At 37.6% G+C, this 16,252-nt stretch overlaps 1 protein-coding gene across 1 annotated transcript; it reads right to left on the bottom strand.

The window, feature by feature from the left end:
• On the bottom strand, positions 6,508-6,858 carry LOC107607434. Its single transcript, XM_016309393.1, has one exon. The coding sequence runs from the start codon at positions 6,856-6,858 to the stop codon at positions 6,508-6,510; it is 351 nt and encodes a 116-aa protein (XP_016164879.1).

The following is a 16,252-nucleotide window of genomic DNA, read 5'->3' as shown; positions in this document are numbered from 1 at the left end:
GGCGTGCTCAGGGGTGTGTTCATCAGAGCTTCTGGCTTCCTTCATAGCCTCTTCAGTACCTTCATCATTACGCTTAGCTTCTGTGCCTACCACTTTGCCACTCCTCAGACTGATAGTGTTGCATTCCTTCCTTGGATTTGGAACTGTACATAGGGGAAGGTATTAGGAGGCCTCTCAGCAACTTGCTTGCTCAACTGTCCTATTTAAACTTCTAAGTCTTTAATTAATGCTCTAGTTTCCTATATGAAACTATTTATGTTTTTGGAGAGTTCCTGCTAATGCTGCTTCCAATTCTAAAGGTTTCTGAGGAATCGGATGCGGATTGTGTGATTGAGGAGGCTGGTATGAATGGTTAAAATTATTCTGGTGGGAATTATTGTTGTTAAAATCTGGTTACCTCTGATTCTGATTTTTCTAGCCAAAATTTGGGTGATTTCTCATTACTAGGTTGTCTTGAAGAATTACCCATATAATTAACCTATTTAGCTGGAGGTTACTGATAACCAAAGCTTCCAAATTGAGACACACCACCACTCATGTCATAAGAAGTGTCTTGGGTAGCAACAAACAAAACTTGCATACCTCCCAAGTGTTAAATGATGGCATTAAATAGCATTTAAGGCATCCAACTCCATGACACCTTTCCTCATGGCTCCTCCTAAAGAATACAAGTACTGATTATTGGTTACTATCCCTATCAAATCCAAGGCATCATCAGTGGTCTTCATGTGCAAAAAACCTCCTGCAGAATCATTAAAAGAAAGTCTTGAAGCTAGAGTGATACCATCGTAAAAAATCTGTAATTGTACCCAATCTGCAAACATGTCCAGAGGGCACTTTCTTCCCATAGCCTTGTATCTCTCCCAAGCGTCATAAAGAGACTCACCATCAAGCTGTCTGAATATCTGAATGTCAGTCCTCAACTTAGTCAACCTATGGGACGGAAAAAATTTAGTTAAGAACTTACGAACCAAATCTGCCAGGTTGCTATACTTTCCTTGGGTTGTGTCTCGAGCTACTGACTAGCTCGGTCCCTCACAACAAAAGGGAGTAACAACAACTTGTATACATCAGCAGATACCCCATTGGTCTTGACTGTATCACAAATCCTTGAAAATTTTGAGAAGAATAAGTTGGGGCCCTCCTGAGGGATTCCATTAAATTGACAATTCTACTGAACCAAAGTAATGAGTTGAGGTTTTAGCTCAAAGTTGTTAGCATGCAAAGCCAGTGGTACTATACTTTCCACATAAATCCTGGGATTTGGATTAGTATACAACCTCAGAATTCTTCTAACTGGCAGGATATTATTGGGGTTATTGACCACAAGATTCTTAGTATTATCAGCCATACTGAATTCAGCTTCCTCTTCAGACTCGTTTCTAAAGAATTTTTAAACTTCATGAGCTCTAGCTTGTTTCTTTGCCCCCGAAGAATCCTTTCAATATCAGGATCGTACAGAATAGGTTTTTGATTCCTGCTTCTCTGCATAAACAACTAAAAATAAGGAAAAGTGGGATTCTCAATGTCACAGTAAAGAGAATTCCGGTGAAGCACACGAAAATAGAAGAAAAGAACGAAAATAATAAAAACTAAGTGGCAAAAATAAAGGGAGAAAATAAAAACAAGAACAAAAATAAAACAAAGAAAAAAGGTCTAATCTATGTAATTAATCAACTGATAGTTATTAATCATTGTAATCACCAACAACGGTGCCAAAAAATTTGATGCAGAGTTTCAAACCACAACTTACTGGCAAGTGCACCAGGTTGTACCAAATAATAAACTCAGCTGAGTGAGTGTTGATCCTATGAGGATTAATGGACTAAGCAAGCAATGGTTGATTAATTGTTCTAGTTAGACAAGTTAAAATGGGAGTTTTGAATATCAAATAGCATAAAAGACAGTAAATTAAGAAAAACAAACAGTGAATCATTGAGAAAATGGTATGAGAATAGAATTAAGGCTTTGGAGATGTTTGAATATCCGGATTAACATTCAATGTCAATTACCTTGATCATGCAATGATTTAGTTTATGGCAAACCTTAGGTGATTGAATTCCTATTCCTAGGCAATTCAATCTTCTCTAATCTAACCAACCGTCAATTTCTTGATCAATCAATTGCATTAGAGGGTTAAGTTCGAATTCTGATGCATAAGCCATATAAACCCTAAGAACCCAAAAATGATGCAATTATATATCACGTATCACATTAACTCTACATAATTATGGAGTTGTGAGAAAAGGTTTCAAGCTATAATTCTAATTATATAACTTTTCCAAGATTAAAAAGAATTTAATTTATATTAGAATTATTTTCCAATACACACTAATCTGTAGGATGAAGAATGAAACCAATTCTTAAACATAAATCAATACATTAATCAAGAGTAAATGAACAAATAATTATTAATCCATCAAATTAAATAGAGCTCCTAACATTAATAATGGAGGTTTTGTGGCTCATAGTGCAGAGAAAATCCTAGGAGAGAAAAGTGTAAAATTGTAGAATGAGGAATTAGGAGGGAGAGAGGTCCCCGCAAAGGCAAATCTCTATCTTATTTATAGTCCTAATTGAAATTTATTTAAAACTTAAAATAAAATTCTAACAAATCCTTTCCTAATTGCTATTTGATTTACAAAATCAAAGATATGCCTTTCATTGATTTGTTTGCACGTGTCGGGACCACCCTTGTTTTCGCTCTTGGCGCTAAATGCCGGTGACTGGGTATTTAGCGCCACCCTTACAAGACGCATTGCATGCGAATCAAAGTCTCCGGCGCTAAATGCCGGTGAGGTGGTATTTAGCGCCAACTGTCCAGAAAGCTTTGCATATTTTACGAGGCCTTCAGTGCTAAACACCGAGTCATGGTGTTTAGTGCCACATGTCCACTAGAGAATTGGTCTTTGTTGAGCTCGCGCAGTCGTGTGTACGCACAATGGATGCATACACATGAAATGCCTTGTTGCTCTAGTGATGCATACGCATGCATGATGCATACGCATGAGCCTCCTTTGCTTCTTCATGAATTTTTCATGAAATCTTCATCCAAATGCTACCTGAAATCAACAAATAGCCACAAAAACTCAAAGTAGCATCCAGTGGGATAAAATTCACCAAAATAATCTGACTAATCACAAAAGGGGGTATGGAGTACACTCAGGAACTTGGACAACCACTACCTCAGGCGCCGGTTCCCCTCCTTAGAAGAAGTAGCCTGAAATATCTCAGGGACAAGATCTTCCTCCGTGCGAGTACTAGAGTCACCTAGCAGTATCCATCGGACAGCTAATATCTACTATGGATCAGCTGAAACAGGAGCATAAGAGCCAGTCCACCATCCTCCATAAGCTGACAGAGGAGTAGCAGAAGCAAGGACATGAGCTGGAAGAGCTTAAGCGCTGGAGTGGATCCTTAGGAGGGAGCAGTAGCCACCAAGACTGAGGTGGTTGAGTTTCATTCTCCTTCCTTTTTCTTATTTCTATTTTTCAATATTTCATTCCATTTCTTGTTTTATATTCTGAGTTGCATGATCACTAGTAGAATTTTCTTGATTTCTAGTTAGTTATTTATTTTAGTACTTTATGTTTATCTTTAAAAAGATATCTCCTGTATTACTCACTGAGCTTAAAAAGAAATATCAAAAGAAAAAAAGGAGTAGTAAAATGCATGAGATTTTGAGTTATATATATATTGAGTTTCTCTAGTCACTTTCATATGGTGGTACTATCTTTATTTCTGAATGTATGAATTAACTGTGCATATTTGATATTGGAATTGAGAATATTGGTTCTTGAGGAATAAGAGCTTAGAAAAGTATTATTGATTCTCTGAAATAAGAAAAAGATTGATTCTTGAAGCAAAATAAACAGCAAAAAGTACTAAAAAAAATCAAAAGATGAAGGTCCAAGGCTTGAGCATCAATGGTTAGAAGGGTCAAAACTGATCTAAAGCTCAAAAGAGTGGTTTTCCCTAACCATATGCTTGTGGTGTGAAAGTGTCAAGTAACCCTTGAGACTAAACACCTAAAATCGTGACCCATTGCTATTATAGAGTATGCCTAAGGCTCTGAGCACCACTGTCTGGGAGAATTAAAAAGAAAAATTAAAACTCAAGGAGTTCCCCAATTAAATGCTTGTGGTGTTCTTGTATCAAGTTAAGTTTGAAGATAAAACACTTAGAGTCACGGCAAGGCTCAAGGTGCAAAGCACCAAAGAAAAGAAAAAAAAGTTGTGTTCAAGAATCAATTAGAGCCTAAAGAAGAGAATCTATAATATCATCCGAGTTCTAGTTCTGAATGATACTAACATTTTTGAGCTTCAAAAGATAATGAGATGCCAAAGCTATTCACAGATAGAGTGACATTAGCCCCAGTCAATAACTAGACCTGAGCTTAATTGACAACTCAAGTCTTAGGCATTTTCTCCTCTCAGTCCTATATCGTTTTGGTTGTTTGGGGACAAGCAACAGTTTAAGTTTGGTGTTGTGATGCGTGAGGATCGTGTACCCTTTTCCTTCATTTTCTAGTTGTTTTTTTTTTCAGATTTTATTTATTTTTACTTGATTTTAGTGAAAAAATCCTCTTTGGGTGTTACTTTGAGTTGTTTTAGTATTTTTATGATTTCAGGTGAAATTTGGAGCAATTTGGTAGACTTTTGAGCTGAAAAGGAAAAGCTGGCAGCATCCCCCCTGGGCGCTAAACCCCCAACTGGTGTTTAACGCCAGCAAGGCCACAATCCATGCAATGTTGTTGCCCTCTCTAAGGCGCTACACGCCCATCTGGCGTTTAGCGCCAGGCATGCTAACCGAATTCACTCTCTTTGGGCATCTCAAGTGGATTTAGCATTTATTAGTTATTTTATATTTTTTTGTAATTTTTATTTACAAACAATATCTTTTAGTCTTAGGATTTATTATTTTATTTTAATTTCAAATCAAATTAGGTTAGATATAAAAGAGAAAAGATTCTCTCTTTGAGAGGGGAGAACTCTTTTGGCTTTTGGTGTACTTTTCTGAACCCTAATTTTTCTCTATAAGTCATGAGCCACTAAACCTCTTTGGTTAAGGTTAGGAGGTCTGTTTATCTTCTTTGGATTAAAACTATTACTTTTCTATTTTCATTAATGTATTGATTCAGCTTCAAGGATTATTTTCATTCTTAATCTTATGAATCTGGGTGGAACGAGAGTATGACTCTTATTCTACATGAGTTCTTGTGATTCTTGAGAAAGTTATCTCGCTTGAACAACAACTTGAAAATAAATTCCTCTAAAATTACTAATTACATGAACTAATTGGGATATGTGACATATAATCCTGTTAGCTTTGGGTAATTAGGGTTTTTGTGGCCATAAGCTAGTTTTGAACTTAACCCTTTAATCGGAATTAAGCGACCACGAGAGTCATGGTTAATAAAGGTTAGAGGAGGCAAAACCACTAAAAGATTAGGGTTTAGCCATTTACAGTTTGCCATGGAATGAATCATGCACTGTTAAAATAGTTGGTAAAAACTTTTATTCCGGAAAAGTAAACATCTTCGAAGCCTTAACTATTTTCTCTCACTATTTTTACACTAAACCTTTTAATTGCTTCTTTTACTCTCTTATTTACTGTTCTATGCGATTACAACCATCAACAACCTTTTTCTATTCGCCTAACTAATCCGATTGGATAACCATTGTTGCTCAGTCCGACAATCCTCATGGGATCGACCCTCACTCACCTGAGGTATTACTTGGCTGACCCGATGCACTAGCTGGTTAAGTTGTGTGAGTTCACAATTCGCGCACCAGCTAGACGCCGGGGTGGTAGTGAGTTTCCCCCTCTTTGTATGCTCCCTGGCATTAGACGCCTATAACCGGTACTAGACACTAGGGTGGTAGTAAGCCTTCCTTGAATTACGTGCATCCTGTCGCTAAATGTTAGATCTCGTTGTTTAGTGTCGAAGCACTAGAATCCATTTCCATCTTCATAGAGCTCCCAGCTTCGTTCCAAACGCACCTGTTCCTGTTTAACTTAGAATGCATGACTCAAATACAGTTAAAAACAAGGAAAACTATGAACTATCAAAATGAAATAAACAAAATGCGAGGAATAAAACATAATTAAAGGATACTAAGGCTTTAGGTTGCCTCCCAACAAGCGCTTCTATAACATCACTAGCTTGACGGTTCATCTCTGCTGATAAGGAGGAGGCTGATCATACTGCTTCAATTCCTCCCCTCTTACTGTGAATCTTCTCCCTGTATCCTCATGGATTAACTCAACTTGCTCAAGAGAGAGAATTCTATTCACTGTATACGACAATGTTGGATGCTGAGTGAACACCACTTTCAATCCTGGTGAGAAATCTTTAGTGAGGATCTTTTTGTTTCTCCAACCCTTAGGCACTTTCTTCTTGGGAGCCTCCTTTGGGATTGATGTAGCACGCCCAACACCAAACTTAGATTTAATGTCTGGGAGGATTTTGTTGATTTCCACCATAGAAGGCTTGGGTTGCAACTTTTATTTTCTGTCATCAGGTGGTTCTTGGAGGAATTGATCAGGCGGCTCAGTTTTCATGCGACTTTCCCCTTTATTTGAGTTATATGTGGCCTTGAAGACATGAAAGACAAACTGCTCATCATGCACTCTCAATATTAGTTTCCCTTTTTCCAAATCAATGAGAGATCTTCCAGTGGCTAAGAACCGTCTACCTAGAATGATGGAGAAATTTTCATCTTCCTCTATATCAAGAATCGCGAAGATTGCTGGGAGGAAGAACTTGCCGACCTTCACCAAAAAATTCTCAACTACCTCATATGTCAGCCTTATAGATTTATCTGCCAATTGAAGAGCTATTATAGTGGGTTTCATCTATTGAATTTAGAGCTTTTTCATCACAGAGAGTTGTATCAAATTGATAATCACCTTTAAATCACACAATGCTCCTTCAAAGGTGTTGTTTTAATGGTACATGGGATTTGGAAACTTCCTAGATCTAGCTTCTTACTCGGCAGATTCCTCTGAATGATTGCACTACACTCTCTAGTTAATACCACTGTTTGGTCTCCTTTCAGAGATCTTTTCTGAGACAATAATTTCTCAATGAAGTTAACAAACATCAGATTTTATGCAAGAACTTCTTTGAATGGAGTGTTGATGCATAGTATCTTGAATGTCCCCATGGATTTAGAGTTTTGCTCATCCTTGTGTTTTCTCTGAAGCTTTTGAGGGTATGAAATGGTTGGCTTGCACTCAGGCATTAAAGTTTCATCTCAGGTTGCTCAACCACGATATGTGAAGGGTGAGAGAGAATGGGCTCCTTATGGTCCGTAGCTTCCTTTATAAATTTCTCAGCTTTCCCCTCATCACTTAAGGGTTGAGTATCCACCTCTTTTACACTTAACACATAGATGGCCTTACATTTCTCTCTTGGATTTAGAACTATATCACTAGGGAAGGTATTAGGAGGCCTCTCAGTAACTTGCTTCCTCAACTATCCCATCTGAACCTCCGAGTTTCTAATTGTGGCTCTGGTTTTCTGTATGAAACTGTGAATGGTTTTGGAGAGTTCTGCTAATGCTGCTTCTAATGCTGAGGTATATTGGGAGGCTGGGGGTAGATTGTTTGATTGAGAAGGCTGATATTGGCAGTTGAAATTATTATGGGGGAAGTTGTTGTTATTAAAGTTGGACTGCCTTTGATTTTGATTTTTCCAGCCAAAATTTGGGTGATTTCTCCATCCTAAATTTTAAGTCTTAGAGATGGGATCATGATTAGATAGTCTTGAAGAATTTCCCATGTAATTAACCAGTTCAGTAGGGGGTCGCTCATAGCCAAAGCATCTGAATTGAGACACTCTACCACTCATGTTAAAAGAAGGATCTTGGGTAGCAACAGATGAAACTTGCATACCCCCCAAATGTTTAGTGATGGCATTAATATGCTGAGACATAGCTTTGTTCTGAGCCAAAATAACATCTAAGGCATTTAACTCCATGACACCTTTCTTCACGTTCTTTTTGAAGAATACAAGTACTGATTATTGGCTACCATCTCTATTAAAACCAAGGCCTCATCAGTGGTCTTCATATGCAAACAACCTCCTGCAGAATTATCCAGAGAGAGTCTCGAAGCCAGAGTGATACCATCAAAGAAAATCTGTAATTGTACCCAATCTGCAAACATGTCCGGAGGGCACTTTCTTACCATAGCCTTGTATCTCTCCCAAGCTTCATAAAAAGACTCGCTTTTAAGCTGTCTGAATGTCAGTTCTTAGCTTAGTCAACCTCTTACGCAAAAAGAATTTAGTTAAGAACTTGCTAACCAAATCCACCTAAGTTGCTATACTTTTCTTAGGTTGTGTCTTAAGCCACTGAGTAGCTCAGTCCCTCACAACAAAAGAGAAATTGGAGATGAATAAGTTAGGGTCCTTCTGAGGGCTTCCACTGAACTGACAATTTTGCTAGACCAAAGTGAAGAGTAGAGGCTTCAACTTGAAGTTGTTAGCATGTACAACCAGTGGTACAATGCTTCCCACACAATTTTTGAGATTAGGATTAGTATATGATCCCAGAGTTCTTTTAACCGACGGGACATTGTTGGGGTTATTGCCCACAAGATTCTCAGTATTATCAGCCATACTGAATTTAGCTTCCTCTTCAAACTCGTCCCCAAAGATTTCTTGAACTTCCTAAGCTCTAGCTTGCTTCCTTTGCCTCCAAAGAGTTCTCTCAATCTTAGGGTCGTACAGAAGAGGCTCTGAATTCCTATTTTTCTGCATAAACAACTAGAAACAAGGAAAAGTAAGATTCTCAACATCATAGTGATGAGAATCCCAATGAAGCACACAAAAATAAAAGAGAGATAAAAGGAAAATTAAAGTGGCAAAAATTAAAAGAAGATGAAAGTAGAAAATAAAAAATAAAAACAAAAAACAAAAACAAAAGTAAACAAAAATAAGGTCTAATCTAGGCAACTAAGTAACTAGTAGTTGTTAGTCACAGTTAATCCCTGGCAAAGGCGCCAAAAACTTGGTGAGGTATTTTTCTAACCACAACTTATCGGCAAGTGCACTGAGTCTTACCAAGTAATAAACTCAGGTGAGTGAGTGTCGATCCCACGAGGATTAATGGACTAAGCAAGGTATGGTTGATTAATTCTTCTAGGTAGACAAGTTCAAATAGGAGTCTTGAGGATCAGATAGCATAAAAGACAGTAAATTAAGAGAAGCAAAAAATGAATGGTTGAAAAAATGGTATGAGAATGGAGTTAAAACTTTTGAGATGTTTAAATATCCGAATTAATATTTAATGTCAACTACCTTGATCATGCAATGATTTAGTTTATGACAAATCCCAAGTGATTGAATTCCTATTCCTAGGCAATGCAATCTCGTCTTATCCAACCAACCGTCAATTTCTTGATCACTCAATTGTATTAGAGGGTTAAGTTCAAATTTCGATTTATAAGCCACACAAACCCTAAAAACCCAAAGATGATACAGTTATATATCACGTACCACATTAAATCTAGATAATTAAAGAGTTGTGAGAACCGGTTTCAAGTAATAATTCGATAAACCACTATTTTATGGTTTATCTTGTGCTAATTTGAGTGGTTTTTATCAATTCTTTGCTCACTTATATATTCATATAATTTTTATGGTTTTACAATTCCTTTCTAATTCTGTGATATAGTTGAAAACATGTTTCCTAGGCCCTCAAACTGTCAATTTTAATTACCCTTTATTACCAATCGATGCCGTGATCTGTGTGTTAAGTGTTTTTAGGCTTTATAGGGCAGGAATGGATTAGATGATGGAAAGGAAACATGCAAAAGTGGAAGGAACGCGAGAAAATGAAGATTTGAGAAGCTGGCAGCGACGCGCACGCATGGGAGATGCGTACGCCTGCCTAGCACAGAAGACGAGCGACGCGTACACGTGACTGACGCGTACGCGTGACAAGGAATTTCGCCATACGACGCGCACGCGTGACCTATGCGTACGCGTGACGTGCGCCACGTGCAGAAAGTTGCAGAAAGCGCTGGGAGAGATTTCTGGGCTCCTTTTGGCCCAGTTCCTAGCCCGAAAATCACAGAATAGAAGCTGCAGAATAGGGAAAACACAAACATTATCATTCACACAACTTTTATTCACACAATTTGAGGTTTTAGATGTAGTTTTCTAGAGAGAGAGGTTCTCTCCTCTCTCTAGGTTTTAGGATTCTTAGGTTTAGCTATTGTCAATTTTAGATTTCTATCATAGTTTAATTAGTTTCTCTTCTACTCTTATTAGTTCTAGCACTTTAGTTTATCTATTTCTCTTGTTGGTTTATTTATTTTTCCAATTTGATTTATGAACTCTTCATGTTAGATTTGATTTTCTATTTAATGTAATTTGAGGTATTTCACATTTATTGCTTCTTGCTTTAATTGTTATCATTGATGCTTGCAATTGTTGGGTTTAGATTTTACATTCCCTATTACTTTTCTATGTCTTTATATTGTGCTTTCCAAGTGTCTGATAAAATGCTTGGTTGGATTTTATATTATATTTTTATATTCTTGGTTTTGGTTGAGTAATTGGAGACTCTTGAGTTATCAAACTCCTTTGTCGATTGATAATTGAAAGTTGCTGATTGATTTGGATACCTCTAAAGCTAGTCTTTCCTTAGGAGTTGACTAGGACTTGAGGAATCAAATTGATTTGTCCACTTAACTTTCCTTTATTCGGTAAGGGTTAACTAAGTGGGAGTAATTGACAATTCTCATCACAATTGATAAGGATAACTAGGATAGGATGTCTAGTTCTCATACCTTGCCAAAGGCTTTTCTAGTTATCAATTTACTTTCTTGCAATTTATTTTTCTTGCTCCTTATTCAAAACTCCAAAAAGATACTTTTTCCATAACCAATAATAACTACACATCCCTGAAATTGCTTGAGAGACGACCCGAGGTTCGAATACTTCGGTTATTAATTTTTAGGGGTTTGTTACTTGTGACAAACAATTTTTTTCATGAAAGGATTATTTGTTGGTTTAGAAACTATACTAGCAACAAGAATTTATTTGTGAAATTCTTTACTAGCAAAAATCCGTTTGTCAAAATGGCGCTGTTGCCGGGGACTTGCAAACGTGTGCCTTATTATTGGTTATTGTGAATAATTTTGCTTTTTTGTTTCTTTGTTAGTTGTTTCTAGTTTTAGGAGTTTAGTTTCATTATTCCTCATTAATTTTTATTAGTTTTTATCTCTTCTGCTACTATGAATTCTTATCCCTCTGGCTATGAGTTTGGTTACAATCATGTTGTAGGAAGAGGAGATTACAATGAAAGCTTGGATCAAGGATGGGATAATCAAAGATGGGAGGAGCCACAAGGATTTGATCAACCCTCTTGGCAACAACCACCTCCAAGGTATTATCAACAACCATTCTATGATGCTTACCAAGATAATAGTTATGGTGGACCTCTTGGTGACAATCAACACCCACCACAATATACCTATGAACCCCCTTCCTCAACATAGCTTTGAATCACCATACTCACAAGCCCCCTACTACCAAACACCACCATATGACCACAACCCTTATCCACCACACCAACCACCATACGAACCATATGAACCATACCCAGAACCACCACCTCAATATTCACCATCTCCATACCCGTACCAAGAAGAACCACCTTCCTATTATGAACCCTTTCTCCAAAATAATGCACCCTCCTATCCACCCCAACCTCCACTGGATGACAACATCCTTAATGTTATTCGCCAAATGTAACGACCCAACTTTCAATACGTCATGATCGTACCAAAAGTAAGGCGTTACTGACCTGTTTACCTTATTAACTATTTACTATTAAGCCTTTAGTTCGATATCACGATTCAATTTTAGTAAAAATACCAGAAATTTTTGTTTTTATTAATTAAAATCATATAGCAAACATCACCAAGTAATAATAATCACATAATTATTAATAATAGTAATATTATACAAAAGAATTTAAATAGAATTCAGGTACAACTCCTATCCCTCTGCATAAAATAAAAAAACTAAAGCTTCAAAGGCGAGGGAATTCTATGAAAGAATCTCAAGTCATAAACTTAACTCGTAAATAAATTCTAGAATCGCCCACAGCTTCAAACTGAATCTTCGTACCTGTGTCACTGAAAGGGTGGAAGATTTTGGGGTGAGAACAAACCACACATTCTCAGTAGGGAATGGGAATGCCGTAAAAGTAATGAAATAAAATGCAAATAATTAACATACTCAAGAAAACTATATTTCATCCTAAATCCAAAAGCCTTTTTAAAAGTTTTTCCTAGACAGTATGAATGATCAAACTGTTCCAAGCATAGGTTCATGCTGAACCAGTTTGGTTTTTTATACTTTTCTAAACTAAAAACACAACCAAACACAACATTCAGCCCATCTCATAATCAACCACGGCCCTAGGCCCAAGCAGCTCAATCAACAACCAATTCATCACAATCCAACCAATTCTCAGCCACAAACACAAGTAAGAAGGTTCAAACACAATCAAGCAGTTATATCAAGTAGAGCAATTAGCAATTAACATAAATATTCACATAGGCAAACCAATTATAATATGCACACCCAAACAATGTCATATAAATGCATATGATGCATGCCTGTCCTACTGGCCATGAGATCACGCGTCGGTTATGTTGCCAGACCCGACTCGGATAAGCGGGATTCAACCACCATCCTTATCCGTAGGTTCCACAAGCAAGCGGGACTAAACCACCATCCTTGTCCGGAACACGCAAGCGGGATTTAAACCACCGTCCTTGCCAAATAATTTATCAATATGTGAGCGGGACAAAACCACCATCCCTGCATAACAGTTTACGCACTGAGCAAGTGGGACTATACCACCATCCTTGCCAGGCCTCATCATATTCTCAATAACATCCACAGTCAATCAGACTCAAAATCTTATTTCAAAAAAATCATTATTGGCCCACTTTCAAATTACAAATGTATTCAGTTCAGATCTTGCCAAGATCTACTTTTCTTGAGTAAATTTTCTTTTCAAAACTTTCAAACAACTTCATAATCAAGCCAGATTCAAAATTTCTTCTGAAAGACTCATAATCACTCATTTTCAAATCATTCGCTTCATCACTTTGAAATCAAGAGTTATTAATCAACAACCTTGGCAAGGACTCAAGACTTTAGGGAAGAATAACCTGCCTCATTTCTTAAACTCTTCAGAAATTCTCGGAATCATAGTTGCTTAAGTTGAGATAAATTAAAGTAAAGATTTAAAATCAAAACCAAAGCATATAAGCCAAGAGTTCTGAACCAGTTTCAAAACCAAAATTATTTAAGTCCAAAAAAAAAACTCAATTTCTTTTCATTCTTAAATCAGAAACTCTCCCAAAGGTACTTCTTTAACCAAACTTCAAAACATAGGCCCCTTCATATTTAAATCAATCAGGTAACATGAACTTTTATTAAACAGTTTAACTCAAAACACCAATTTCTTAATAAATCATGAACCAATTCGTAGAACCTCTCAAGTCCAAATCTTTTTCTAAATCACATTCTAAAACAGAATCTGGATTTTTATGAAAATTCGGCAGCATCTCCCCTAAAACTCGGACTTAACCACCCTTACGGGTTCCCTCTTTCTCAACAAGTCTCCCCCTTTCCTCAACAACTACCAAATAAGAGGTTCTCAAATCAATCAGAAAATTCACAATTTACAATAGCCAACAGTTCGGTCATAACCCACAATTCCCACATAACCCATCAATTCAACTTTCACCTCATCAATTCGTAACTAACTTTCACTTATCGTAGGATTCTTTCAAAATTAAACTCAATAAACTAGTATTCCAAGAAACTTGGTGTTGAGGTAATTTGGTCACAATAAAAACTTGTACCATCTCTCTTAAAATTCTGTTATTGTTTCCTAAGAAAATGCAGAAAAACAGCAGCAAGTAGTAAGTTTGATAAATTCTTTAAAATTCAGTTTTCACCCAATGCCTTTCAAAATTCACGACCTCAAACAAGACTCTTTTAGCTTTTTATTGAATCAAATTCCAGATTAATACCATGTCATATGAAAAAGTTATGAAGTGAGAAACACAGCCAGGCCTTTTAGAATTCGGTTTCCAAAATCCAGTGAGTTATCCATACTCTTTTCAACATATCTACTTGGTTAAATAGGATATTGACATGAAATTTAAAATGAAGATTTTGGACACAGAAAGCTTGAAAATGCCGTTGGTTTCAGCTCAAATACTTACCAGAATTGAAAGTTAAGTGAGTTGGAAGTTGGTGCTTCTGCAGTAAAGAAACATAATTTTCTGCAGAAACCATCAATCTTCAAAAATTCATTTCTCCCAAAATACTCTTCAATAAATTCTGAATTTTTTATGAGATGCTCAAAACACAGTAAAGTTTCATGAAAAAATAGTTTCATCCAAGTATATGAGCTGGGATGCTCCCAGAAATTGATTCTTTCTACTGTCATGTATGCAGAAATTCTGCCTTAAGCATTTTCAACAACCTTACTTATCAAAAACCACATTTGAACTTATAACCCTTCCAAAATCACACGTTTAACCTCTTTCCAGTTATTCAAAATTGTCTTCATTGCCAACACAGACCAAGAACCCAAAATCAATAATTTCCACGATGTCAAGTACTTAAGCATCATCAAACCTTTTCTTTTCTACACTATGCCAAGCATAATTTTTCATATACACTCATCATCATTCAAACACAAAATAACTCATCAATTCACACCAGCAAGCTCAGCAACAAAAGTAACACCATTTATTCTATCTCTTACAACATTCAGTACACACAATCATCAAATCAATCACCAACTACAGTTATAATTCAACTCAATTCCATCCATATCAGAAAAAACAATATCAATTACAACTTCAAACACTCACAACAAAGCCCAAAGACATTCGCAGCCACATATAATTCCAGTCACAGCTCAAAATATTCACAACAACTAACAAATTTTAAATGCATTTCAGGTCATTCATGACAATTAAGAAATTATAAACCATTGTTAACCATTTGCACTTATTCAAATAACTTGGTGGGCATTCTAAATTAAAAACGTTAAATCCCCTACCTCAAAGTCAAAACTCGCGGAAATCACTAAACCCAGCAGCTTCATTGGCAAATCTAACATCCGTTCTGCTCTCTTAGCAGCTACCATGATGATTCTGGGCAGCTCCAGCGATGGTGAAAGGTCTCAGCTTCAGCCAAGCAACAGCAGTTTCTTCTGTCAATATCTCCTTCCCCGGCAAGCTTCAATGGTGACAGTAGCAGCGTCCTCCTCCAAACTTGATGGTGGCAGAACAGCAACTCTGATGGTGGCACAAGACTCACCAACAACCCTGACAGCGGCGGAGATCCTTTCTCCCTCTCCTCTGTGTGTATTCTACAATGGTGACAGCTTGGACAGCAAAGGCGGCATCAACCCAGCAGAACAGCGACAGAATGACGGCGCAATACAGAGGTTTGCGTTCCTCTCTCGGGCTCCCTCTCTCTCTGCGGGTTCTTCTCAGGCGGCAGCGGTGGCTTCCATCGATGGTATCTAGGCTCAACGGCGATGGCGTGGCTATGCTTCCTGCGATGAGCAAGCTCTCTCTTCTGCACCCTTCATCCTTGACAGCGATGACTACGGCTCCCTTCGAAGCAGCGGCGACGGCAGCCTCGTGGCAGCAAAGCGCGACGACAATGAAGCTTCATCTCCCTCCTCCGCGTCACTCTTCTGTCCTGGCGACGGCACTCCTCGCCGGCACCGCAAACGGCGACAAGGACGGCGGCAGTTGCAACGGCGTCTCCTCGAGCGACAAATCGGCGGCATGAGTTCTGGTGGGAGTGGCTGCGACAAGGACGGCGCAGTGGCAGCGGGCTGAACGGAGGCAGTGCGATGGTCACGGTGGCGGCGGGGCAACAGCTCTTCCCTCTCTCTTTTCTCTGCTCTTTGTGCTCTTTCTCTCTGCGTTTCTTTTTTCTTTTGTGTGTGTGTGTGGTGTTTAGGAAGAAGGGGGGTATGGTGCGGCTGAAGGGAGAAGAAAAGGTAGGTTAGGGTTTCTGAGTTTGATTTGGGAATTTAGGAATTAGGGATTTTATAAAGTAATATGGATAGATATGAATAGATATTTTGATAAAATTGAATAGTAGAGTAATTTTAGAATCAAATATACTCTATTAAAAATATTTAGGAACATTATTTATCAACATATTGCTATATTGCTA

This window comes from Arachis ipaensis, chromosome B07 (assembly GCF_000816755.2).
Source record: "Arachis ipaensis cultivar K30076 chromosome B07, Araip1.1, whole genome shotgun sequence".
In the NCBI taxonomy this organism is placed as follows: Eukaryota; Viridiplantae; Streptophyta; class Magnoliopsida; order Fabales; family Fabaceae; genus Arachis; species Arachis ipaensis.
The sequence above is the reverse complement of the archived record's forward strand: the minus strand, read 5'-3'. Positions and strand labels throughout refer to the sequence as shown.